The sequence below is a fragment of the Acyrthosiphon pisum genome, chromosome A2 (assembly GCF_005508785.2).
Source record: "Acyrthosiphon pisum isolate AL4f chromosome A2, pea_aphid_22Mar2018_4r6ur, whole genome shotgun sequence".
NCBI lineage: Eukaryota > Metazoa > Arthropoda > Insecta > Hemiptera > Aphididae > Acyrthosiphon > Acyrthosiphon pisum.
This window is the reverse complement of record NC_042495.1, coordinates 92628071-92640474: the sequence shown is the minus strand read 5'-3', so window position 1 is coordinate 92640474 and position 12404 is coordinate 92628071. Positions and strand designations below refer to the sequence as shown.

The 12404-nt window shown below is 28.2% G+C and overlaps 2 protein-coding genes across 3 annotated transcripts; one reads left to right on the top strand and one right to left on the bottom strand.

Moving 5' to 3' along the window:
- Positions 1-907: 907 nt before the first annotated feature.
- LOC100164463 (synaptosomal-associated protein 29-like) lies at positions 908-3523 on the bottom strand. Its single transcript, NM_001162156.2, is given in 5 exon segments — positions 908-1343; positions 1728-1838; positions 1910-2087; positions 2814-2915; positions 2982-3523. Coding segments are annotated over 5 exon segments (807 nt in total). The 5' UTR covers positions 3264-3523; the 3' UTR covers positions 908-1209.
- A 347-nt stretch (positions 3524-3870) lies between these two features.
- On the top strand, positions 3871-10697 carry LOC100162380 (tetraspanin-33). 2 transcript variants are annotated; one of them, XM_008189657.2, is made up of 8 exons: positions 3872-4153; positions 4300-4515; positions 4609-4812; positions 7696-7869; positions 7935-8066; positions 8131-8178; positions 8891-9007; positions 9146-10697. In XM_008189657.2, exons 2-8 carry the CDS (start codon positions 4420-4422, stop codon positions 9215-9217), a joined length of 843 nt encoding a protein of 280 aa, XP_008187879.1. In that variant the 5' UTR covers positions 3872-4153; positions 4300-4419; the 3' UTR covers positions 9218-10697. The 2 variants fall into 2 exon arrangements, with proteins under 2 accessions (XP_008187878.1, XP_008187879.1); XM_008189656.1 differs by lacking the exons at positions 7696-7869; positions 7935-8066; positions 8131-8178; positions 8891-9007; positions 9146-10697 and adding an exon at positions 5904-6969 and having other exon boundaries at positions 3871-4153.
- The last annotated feature ends 1707 nt before the right edge of the window (positions 10698-12404 follow it).

Genomic DNA, 12404 nt, shown 5'->3' with positions numbered 1-12404 from the left:
GTAAATTACACTAATAACAAAATGTGAAATAGCGTATTGAACTCCCCCCACCCCCATTTTCCTATCTGAAGAGATGCAGAAGTAAAAAATTTGAAGTATTTTTATTGTCCCAAAAGGTGATGACAAACACAAAAAATAAAAAATAAAGTATTTATTATATAATATATTATACTTAGATATTATACTAGACACAGACGCGGCTATACATGGTACGCATTTTTAAATAATATATTCATAATCCATACGATGTTCGTATAGGTACAAAATTAAAATTGGACATATATATAGAAGAATTAATACAATTATAGTAAAATGCTCGAAAAACGACAATTAATAAAATTGTATGTTTTCAATTCTCAGATGTATTAAACGGATTTTGTATTTAAAAACCATGACAAGTATCGTCCCTAAAAATCATTCACTTTGCATTTTAATTCGCTTGCTATAGTTATAAGTATTTAAAGTTTAGTTCTATGGTTTAGCAGAGTAGATCATAACAGGTCCACTACGATCTACCAAGGAGTTATAAATAGATGTCCTAAAAAAAATCGTCAAAAATAATAATATTTACCAGGTGGATTATTTTGTAATAGCCCTGGGCCCTGGGGAGATAATTTATGATATTGTGCAATTTTACAGTGGCCCAGTCCGCCCTCGCCCCCAAAGTATCAACTACATTCACTTTCCTACCAGAAATATGTTAATGTAGAAAATCAGGGCATTTTTACTGCCCTAAATAGCGATGACAGAAAAAAACAAAAACAATATATCATTGTAAAATCAATACATATTCTTTTGCTGAGCTAAGAATCTAAATTAAGTCCTGACCATGATTATAAATTACATAATTTGAAAATTGTAAATAATACAAAGTATAACTATTGTCATGAAATATATTAATACCATATATTTGTGCAAATATGTTATTTATTTATTATTAGTATACAAATGAATAATAAGTAAATATAATTGATACAATTTTTCTTCATTAATGGAATTGACACATATTATGATTTCATATAATTTTATGATACTTCAATGATTCTAATACTTCATAGCTAACATGAAAAATTGGTAATATAAACATAAATAGAGAAGTAAGATTCGTTATAAATATATAAACAGAGTATGGTATTATAAGTAATTTTAATAGGAGTCTTATTCTACAAATATATCTAATGTGATAGGAATGTTGCTCGATATAGTTGATTATTTTTTCAAAATACGATTTATCTCTTTGTTTTGACGTTCCATATTTATGTCAGCTTTATCTGCTTTAGCGAGAATGTTTTCAACTAAATCATTTTGAGAATCAATTTCTCCACCAAGCCCCAATGCTAAACCTATAAATACAATAATACATGTTAAAAAGATACAAGAGAATATTTATTTACTCAAAATTATTTAAATAAATATATTATTTTTATTAAAAAATATTAAATTTTTTTTAACCTTTTCATTGTTACACTATTTATACTCTGCAACCTGTGTATGATACATAAAATATTTTTTACTTTTTAATTTTGAGATCTATAATATGATCTAATTATTTGGGTTTAAAATAATGGTTTCCAGGGTTTCCTAATGTTGTACGATTATCGGCAAATAATAATATTATAAAATACAGAAACATAATAGAGCAATGAATAGTGTAAATGTTTTGGACGTGTAATAGTTCACCTGGAGCAATGAAATGGTTAAGCATAATATACCTATTATTTATATACCTTTTAATCGAGTTACTGATCCAAGAATTTGATCCAAATTGTTATCCAAATTAGATTGTACATCAGTTGGTGTAGTTGATTCGTTATCTACTAAACCTCTTATTCTTAAACCTAGTTATAAATTTCAAAATTAAATTACTATAAAAGTTTTGGAAAAATAGAATATGGTTATATATTTTTACCAGGATGTTGATCCATAGAGCTAATATTAGAATTTGCTTGTGTTAAGGTTTCACTCAATGTACTTCTACGCACTTCATTTGTTAATGGAGGCCCCGTTGGCTCAATTTCAGTTGATGCGCTACGTGGTGGTAAATTTGATTTACCACTGAGCATATTTTTAAAACTTCCAAAAATACTCTATAAAATACAATTAGTTCAAAATAGTATAAGATATTTTTTATTTTCAATAATGTTATTTTATAAATGATAGAACGTAACTTAAACAGTTAATTAATGTAAACAAAATGTTTTCAAAACCGTAATTACTTTATGAGTTTACGGGTTTTTACTGTTAAAAGAATCAGTGTATAGTATAGGTAAAGAAAATTCAATGTTTTACCATTTATCAAGGATGTCAACACACTATTTGTTTTCTATCTCTAACCCACACTCAACATGGCAAATTTGCATTCAGCAGATCCAATCTTGGGCAGTTAGTTTTAATATAAGAAGAGTGACCTATCTATTATCAAACTTCAAGTTATGAACATAATTTGTGATTATACATAACCCTTTTTTTATGATATTTTAATTTTCACACTAATTATGAGTACTTATGTAAAATATTACAGAAATATAGAAATATTGTAAAAAAAGCCGACATTCAAACACAGATTATGTTCCTAACTTGGGTTTGATAATAGGCCAATTCACTATACTAACCACACAAAATTGGTTATGCTGAACACAAATTTAAATGTAGATTTGACTGGTTTGAGAGATAAAACAAATAGTGTGCTGAGAATCTGACATATTAAGCATAGGTCATTATTATTAAGTCAAGGTTTAAATTGAAAAACAATTTTTTTCTCTTTAGGTATATCTGGAATTTTTTTTGTACATAAATTATAATATATTATTTACTTTAATTCCTTGTATATGTTTTTGGCTGACACGTAAATTAGAATTGATTTCATCAAGTCGTTTATCAGTATTTTGCAGCTGTTCTCTTTGTCTAACCAATTCCTGTAATAGTCAAAATCAAAAATATTATTCCCATTTGTTTAAATATATTTACTTATAATTATTTACTTCAGCTGTAGCAGTACCAATATTTTCAGACTCCCTGAGTAAACGCAAGGTTCTTTCAGTAGACTGTAAAGTTCTTTGTTCTACATCTCTTGTTGTTTCAACAACTTGTTGTTTTTGTCTATGTGCATTTTCTAATTCTTGATTACCAAAATTGTTGCCTAAAAGGTCATTTCTATAGCTGACATTGGGTCGAACGCGGGACATAAATTCATTGTCATCTACATCGTCGTCGTCGTCAAATATCCCTCGCGATGAATTACTTACGTATCGGTTATTAGACATTTTGCAAAATCCAATAAAGAAATGTGGACAAATTATACAGTACCTAATATAAGTAATTAATTTGACAAGAGAAAAAAAGTTTAAAAATCACTTAAAAAGTAAAAACAGTGTCTCAGGGCAAGTAAAATGTAATTTGTAATTTATTAATTGCAATATTGCCTAATACCATAGGGTTAAATAATAATATTATGCCGTAAAGACGTATTATGATGACGTATGAATCATTTATTCATTTATCATAGACCATAGTAGTAAATTAATAGGTGTATAGTATAATATTTTTATATCAACCTTTTTGTGGATTTTTTTTTTAAATTACTCTGCGTTTTGAATATTGAGTTTCGAACTTCTTTGCATGTTGTTATCACGGAATCGTAACAATAGTTGGCGAATGGAGAGTGAGGTCGTTGTATATAGTCCATCTGTCTATCGTCTATATTATGCTCTACGGCCTACGGGTCGCACACTCAATTCTATGTTTACTAAATAGGTACGACTACAATAGTACCATAAAAATACAGACTGTAGTACTGTACTCACAATTCACGACAAAATAAATTCTCGCTTCCTTTGTTCGACGACTACTATCACTATCGGGTAGTGGTCAGTGGCCAGTCAGCCGGTACCGCGACACGACTACTGAATAGTGAAACAGATCCCTCCCACAGTCTCACAACAACAACAACAACAACGGGACAACACTTATGACAAAAATATGAATAATATGATTCAGAATTAAATATTATCATGTCGGACTCTAGGTCTGTGATATCATTACGTTCCGGGAACGTCGCTGTCGATTTTCGGACGCTCTGGGCGTGTGCCGTTGTATAGTCCACGGCCGAACACAACGCATAAATTTCATTTCACGACTGTAAACAAAAGAAACGGTGATAATAATAATAATAACAATAATCATTTGTTTCAACGTTTCTTGCCGCGGAGCGTTGCTTCGCGTGACGTCGAGATCATTAGCAAATTGGTGTCCATCTGGCCTTAATTATCGTTTCTGATTATTGTTTTTTTTTGTTTGTAGATAATAGGTATAAATATTTTTTCTTGCAACAAGTCTCTCACCTTGTTCCATTGATTTTGGTATGCGATACGGCAGTGACCGTTACTTGTCTACTGTGAATCGAACATCCGCATTATAAACATGCCCGTGGCAATGAACCGGAGACGCGTGAACAATTTCACATACGTTAGCCCTTGCGTCAAGTACATGATATTTTTGCTGAACTTTTTGTTTTGGGTATGTGTTTACCATCTATAATTGTAATACAAATAACTGTTAGTAAATCCAATAACAACAAAATAATATATGTACCCATTATTGTTAATTTAGTTGTTTGGTGGTTTGTTGGTGGCAGCCGGTACATTTGCATTTTACGAAAAATGGAATACTATGGGGTCTATCAAGCTGAACACCTTCTCAGACGTTATACTCAATATCTCGCTAGTTCTGATCATAGCCGGACAAATTATATTCATTGTTAGCTTTGCCGGATGTATTGGTGCTCTACGTGAAAATACAACACTTCTTAAATTTGTGAGTATTTATTACCAATCTTTGTGTTTCATAGTGTTTTAATGATAAATGGTCCATCATGACTGGTACAGTCTCCAAAGCAAATTGTACTAGTGTGGGTTAACACGTGCCACACTGTTACCTACTTATTTGTGTAAATAAAAAATAATATGATTGAGTTTGTGTTCAACCATTTAACAAGCAATGAAATATTCTTAAAAAAGTAATATGTTATTTAACAAATCTAACATTAATCCACTAAGTATACAGTAAAACCTTAAATCATATACTATGGATGGACCCATGTCCCAATAATTTGAAGCATATATTAGCGACAAGTCTCTGAATTAGTTTCATGAATAAACCACCCGGCATGCGCAAAGAATATTTAATCTATTTGAATTGATATTTTATAAATCAATCAGCAATCAATGGCTCAATATGCATTGGTTTGCCTCATTTGTAGCTTTAATATGTGCATCAAATTGTTTACACAGGCGAGACAGGCATATAGCTAGTATATGATCTAAATGTGAAACCCCTATAATTGACACCTTTAATTAGTAGACAATTAATATCTCACCAAATAGTGGACGGTTTTTGGGAACTACAAACTTTCTAAAAACAGTAACCTCAGAATAGCTGAGATTTCAGCAACCTAGAGTATCCTGTAGTTAGAGGGTTTACTGTATGTGTTAACAATTTGGTTAACTACAGATAAAAAGCTTTTTTGAAAATTGGGGTTACCATGGAATTTATATAATGTTAATTTACTACATAAATGTGAATTATTTAATATTTTAATTGTTATTTTAATTTAAATACTCATTGTTCAACATCGATAGGCAAGTAGGTAGTACCTAAAAATTTATTTTTATTAATTTGTTTATAATTTTATATTAGTGTTCAAAACAAATAAGTAATGTTAAGTTATTTATCTTAATGTTTTTGAGAATTTTTAAGACAGTGAGTCACAATTTTTTTTGTAATTATTTTTGTTATATTTTTCATGTAAAAGTTAATATTTAATTTATGTTTAATTAATTAAAATTAGGTTTGAATAAATCAATCTAATCAGCCTTCAATTTTAATACTATTCCCTTTAATTTCAGTTACCTTTCAAAAATATTGCTGCTCAGATTGCAAATGTTTGTGTCAGAAATTTAAATGTTTCACAAACACCAAATTTCAGTACAACAAATACTGAAAGATTAAAGAAGTCAAAACACAGGAGCAATGATGAAATTATTTTTAAGCTACTTGATTCTTATGATGAATTACTTAATATTCAAGCCAAGTATCCAATATACACTAATAATTTAAAACCAATGAATGACAGCCAATTGAATTTTTATAAAAAATATGTAAATATTGATAGAGATCAAATACTTAACCTAATGTATAGTACTAAAGAGCAAGCAAATATTAGTGCTTGGCGGTTACATAGACAAACAAGACTCTCGGCAAGTTCAAAAGCTCATCAGATAAATACAAGACGTAATAGAAACGAGGAATTGGCTGAACGGTTTATAAAAGACAAAAAAATTGTAGGAAAGGGTTTAATATATGTGGAATATGGAATTGGAATGGAGGATTTTGCTTCTAAAAAGTATTCATTGATACATAATGCAAATGTTATAAAATGTGGCCTAGTAGTACATCAAAAACAACCATGGATTTGTGCAAGTCCAGATGGTTTAGTCATTCATAACAATAAAATAAAAAAATTATTGGAAATAAAGTGTCCATACACTTGTAAAGACACCTTATTGATTGATGAAGATAATGGAAAGCTTAGAGTTCCATACTTAAAATACAATGAAGAACAAAATACCATTGTTTTAAAACAAAACCACGTCTATTTTACGCAATGTCAAATTCAAATGTACTGTACTGGGATGGAGGAATGTGATTTATTTGTTTGCACAAAAGCTGACTGCATAATCTGTTTCCGTTAAAAGAGACAATTTATTTCTTGAAAAATTAGTCAGAAAAATGGAATTTTTTTATTACAATTACTACCTTCCTGAACTAACAAAAATTAATTCTTAGTTTTTAACCTTTTAGCAAATACAATAAAATTTACAATAAGATTTTTTATTATTAACTCATACTGATAAATTATTTTAAGGATTTTAAATTGTATTTTAAAAATTATATTATACGGACTACCTATTTTACATTATATATTTTTTTTTGTTCAAGAGTTGTACTTGAATGTATAATTTATTACACCTAATATTTTCTGTAATATTGCCATTAGTCATAAACTAGGCTTTATATAATTTATAAGATGAGCGGGAAGAAAATTGCATTATCTAATGACTATTTGGAATTGAGAGAATCGTTGTTAGTTATAATTTCCATTTCAAAATTAAATGCAATAACTTAACGGTGGGAAATCAATTAGAGGCATAAACTGTTTTTCTTATAAAAGTAGTTATGGTGAATATTGTGGTTTCCTTTTGACGAGCATATAAATTTGTTGGTTAGACAGAAAATTAGTCATTGAGTATGTTTTTTTAGCAAGTATCAAATCTTTGAAAACCAAACCGTTTGGTGATTTGTATTTGATATATGTATATTTCTTTATTGAACTCCAATTAGCATTAAGCACTGCCTGGAGATCCTTTATGAATTTTTATTGTTGTTGAATGTTATTGAACATTGAATTAATAAAAATAAAACTGGTCAAACATGAACTACTTCAGTTTTAATTAGTTTTAGTTTTAGTTTCTTGTAAATATGATAGCCAAATTTCAAATTATGCAACTAAGCATTAGCCAAGGAAATATTAGTCGTGCGTTATCTCTAACTTGTCAAAATATATTTATTTTGAAGTTAAATAATAAGTAAACAACTGCTCTGATGAATATAATATAACACGAAACATTTTTTTTTCAGTACTCATTGTGTCTTTTAATATTCTTTCTACTTGAAATGGGAATTGCAATTATCGGGTTTGTTTTTCCTCATAACATGCAAGCTACTTTGGAAGAATCATTCACTGATAAAATTATTCACACTTATCGTGATGATCCAGATTTACAAAACCTCATAGATTTTGCTCAGAAAGAAGTAAAAATATCTTAATAAAAATACCAGCTTAATGTTAAAAATTATACTTGTATATTATGTTCCAGTTTCAATGTTGTGGTCTTAGTTCAGAAGGATATATTGATTGGTCCAAAAATGAATATTTTAACTGCACATCACCCAGCGTTGAGAAGTGTGGTGTGCCTTATTCGTGTTGTATCAATGCAACAGATATTTCAGTACATATAACTTTTTTTTGTATTACTGTATTCTTAATATTTATGCCAACCTATTATTTTTTAGAAAGGACTTGTAAATGTCATGTGTGGTTACGGCGCTCAAGATAGTTCTGTAAGTATATAATAAATAAATAGCGGGTGATTCTTTTATCAAACAACACTCATTATTTCAAAAAGTGTAAATTTTTTTGAAAATATTTTTTTACATAGTTTCAAGTCGCTTATAAAACAACATTTTTCTTAAAAAATTATATTTTTTAATATTTTTTATCCTTATAATTTTTTAAGTTTTTTTACTTTTTTGAATGACAACATAGGGTTTTAATTTTATATTCCAAAGCAGAATATTTTTCTTAGTATTTTGATACATAAAAATCGAATTTGGTGCAAGTAGTTTATGAGTTATAAATATTCAAAGTTTAGATGAGCGGAGTGGAATGGTACGGGGTTACTCCGCGAAATGTTAGTCCACTTCTCCGCTCATTTAAACTTTAAATATTTATAACTCATAAACTACTTGCACCAAATTCGATTTTTATGTATCAAACTACTAAGAAAAATATTCTGCTTTGGAATATAAAATTAAAACCCTATGTTGTCATTCAAAAAAGTAAAAAACTTAAAAATTATAAGGATAAAAAATATTAAAAAATATAATTTTTTAAGAAAAATGTTGTTTTATAAGCGACTTGAAACTATGTAAAAAAATATTTTCAAAAAAATTTACACTTTTTGAAATAATGAGTGTTGTTTGATAAAAGAATCACCCAGTATAATATGTTGTATACATTTGCAAGCCTCATATTATTTAATATATTTAATAGGTTGCTGAAGCTAGTAAAAGAGTTTGGACTAGTGGATGTATTGAAGTTATCCGTATATGGGCTGAAAGAAATTTATATACAATCGCAGGAGTAGCATTAGGTGTTGCTCTATCTCAGGTAAATACAATAAAAATAATATTTTTAATTGATATTGTTTTGGTTTTGGTAGAGTAAGGACAGCTAAATCTCAGATCCTGTCCTTACTTTTTAATTAGAACTATGTTAATAATTTACTGTACATATTTCCTGTTATAGCTACTTATTATCAATTTAGCCAAAACATTAGAAGGACAAATTGACTTACAAAAATCCAGATGGGCTTCTTGAAAAATAATTAAGGTATGAGAAACAAGATAAAGTTTCCATAATACTATTATAATATGATATTAAAATAAGGTACTAAATATTGTATTTAGTTACTACAACACTTTTTTAAATCTAAATTATTACATAAGTGGTGTTTTTATAAAAAAAAAAAACTATATTTTAATTATTTCAAATTTTTATTTTATTTTATCAATTTTTAATTAATACTATTTAACTATTTTTATGTGTTTTTATAATTTATATGATCATAATTTTTAATTGTCTGACAATTTTTTTTTGTATCGCTAAATATATTTAAATTTTTTAACTTAGTCAATTCAAATTTAATGTTGTAAATAAATAAAAATACATCAATGAATTTTGAAATCGCCCTGTGATAATGGGTTCATTTATCTAATATATTATGTAATAAAAAATTATTTAATATTTTGTCCTTTAGCCTGCACTAAAATGTCCATTATTTTATAATGATTTTATTGATAACATTTATCAATATAAAATAAATATATATATTGTGTATTATTGTATTTATGATGTTAATTGTAATCTCTAACATCAAATTTAGTATTTTATAATTTATTTTTTGCTCATTCATTATTAGTTTGGTTCATAAATATTATGTAATTCCTATATTATATTGTAATTTAAATTCATTCATAATTCACTACTTATTCAATATTTATTTTACCATCATTAATTAAAACAAATGTAAAATTATAATTATATACATTGTACAGGATGTTTAAAACCTCGCGTTACTAAAATAGTGGAAGCTTTGTAATAATCATATTATGAAAATATATCTACTATTTTTGTAAAGTAGATTTTAAATCTCCTGTATATTTTATACCGATATCTAACATTATTATTATTTTTTTTTTTAATGTTGACAACGTGATAATTTATTATATTTTGTTTATTATTTTATGGAATTATATTTTATATATATTTAGAAATACTTAAAGGAGCACACAACACATAAATACGTTCAAAATTGTATTGTATGTTGCTATTTAGTCTGTACTATTAGAAACAAATTGGGGAAAATCCATTGCAAAAAAAATTATTATTTCCCGAAATATTAGATATTTAGAATATCTCCATGACATAATTTGGCTGAGTCTTAAATCTTATTAGGATTTTAAATATTTTTAATCTTTAATTTTTTTAATCAAACAATAGATTGAAATAAGCATAACTTGTTGATTTATGTGAATCCTACACAATTTTTCTTAGTATTAAGTACACTTTCAAAATAAAACTACTTATATTTTTGTGTTAAGTGCTTCTTTAAATGTTAGCTTAAAAAATATGATCTGATGTATTTTTATATGATAATGTAAGTATTTATAGTGCATACGTGTGTATTATAGTAATGTTAATAATGCTAATTAAGTGTGATACATTTTTATTACTTTTTTTTACTGTTTAGATTACCAAAGATAATATATAAACTATTAAAAATATATTTTTAACACTACCTGCTGGCTGTTGATTATTCAAAAACATTTTGTCTACAAAAATAAAATCATCTTGCATAGTTTTCACTCTCCCTCATCGCCCCTACTATTCCTAGACACAAATTTAATTAAGTGCTTTTGCCAATCATTTAAGATAATTTAATATTGTATCTAATGTTAAGCCAATAGTTGGACTATATTATAAAAATTTGTATATTATTATTTAATTATTTATTATTTATCGACGCCTCAGGGGCATTAGTATAGTACAGATTATAATAATAGGTATTACATAATATTACAAGGTAAGAAAAAAGAACATTGGTACACAAATAAAGAATAAGTTAACGAAAATATTAACAAGTACAATTTTTGAGTTTTAGAATTAATGATGGCAAAGAATCATTAAAAATATCCATATTTGATATGTTATGAGGGTTAGTGCCCAGTGGTTTTCAATCGATGCCCAGGTTAATAAAATGTCATTATGAATTAAATAGTTAAAATATATTAACGTGAAATAAAATGTTACAATCTTTTTAGATGTACAAAAATACAAACAAAACTGAATAAACGCTTGACAACATAATATGTACAAACTACAAATGTAAGAAGATGATAAAACCTTTGATCTTTCATGAACTTTATTTTTGGGTGCAGCTGGATCAATAAGTAAAATCTTAGTAAAAAACTAAATTTACCTATCTATAAGGGAACCCCAATTTTCCATAAACACCGTCAGTGGCATGCTGAACGGCTATTTTTTTAGGCATTGCCTCGAGGAAAATACGAGTGGGTGGGTTACTAGGTGTGCAACTGGGCACAATTTGTTAAAGTATAGGCGCGTCCAGACGGAGCAGCTTTTGCCGCGTGGCATGAGCGTGAATACATAAATACATTTTCTGCGGCTTTTTTTGATGCCACGCGGCATAATTTCCGATCGGCCTAGTAGGTGGTCTACATCAAAGGAAAGCCGCGCGGCATCATTAGTATTGTCTACTGAAAGATAATCGTGAAATAAATACCGCACCGTGTGGACGTGTATTTGCCGCGCAGCAAAAGCTGCTCCGTCTGGACGTGCCTTATCAATCGAGTACGAAAAACCTGATGGTGGTAGGTTGGGTGGTCAAATTGTATAGTTTGCCTCAGGTCTGAAAAATTTTCTGCATGCCACTGAACACCGTCACACTGCAAGCTATATCTATAAGGGACTCCAGTTATAGAATTGTAGCATATTATTATTTATTAATTATTTCTAATGCTTTTATAGGATCACTTTTACTCAGTCTTATAGAAATTTTGTTTTTGACACATAAATTACAAAATACTTCAATCACCAGTTGACAGCTGCTGTTGTAGCTGAACACTGGATCGTGGGTAAAATAGAGGGGAATAAAAGCGTGATACGGTTGAGGGAAAGAAAAATGTTGAGTGTAAACTCTTCACGGAGTAGGTCATTGTAATGAATTTGTTAAATTTAAATTCAATAATGAATCATTTCATTCGAAAAATGATTCTGAACGGAGACGGTCTGTCGGACTATTATCATGTAAATATCAATAGGTATATTAAAATTATAATTTATGGCTGTTTTAAGTGGTCAAAAAAAAAACCATACATTTTTAGTACACGAAAACCCCCAGATGATACAATTTTTGCAGAGTATAAATATCACACGGTAAACCATTTTTTTTTTACTATTTCCAGCCAGTATATAGGTCTTAGTG

Excerpts from the sequence above, each read along its gene's own strand:
- LOC100162380 (XM_008189656.1), top strand. The coding sequence starts at position 4,420 with ATGCCCGTGGCAATGAACCGGAGACGCGTGAACAATTTCACATACGTT. Across the intron at positions 4,516-4,608 it reads TGCTGAACTTTTTGTTTTGG|TTGTTTGGTGGTTTGTTGGT; the intron begins GTATGTGTTTAC and ends TTGTTAATTTAG. Across the intron at positions 4,813-5,903 it reads ATACAACACTTCTTAAATTT|TTACCTTTCAAAAATATTGC; the intron begins GTGAGTATTTAT and ends CTTTAATTTCAG.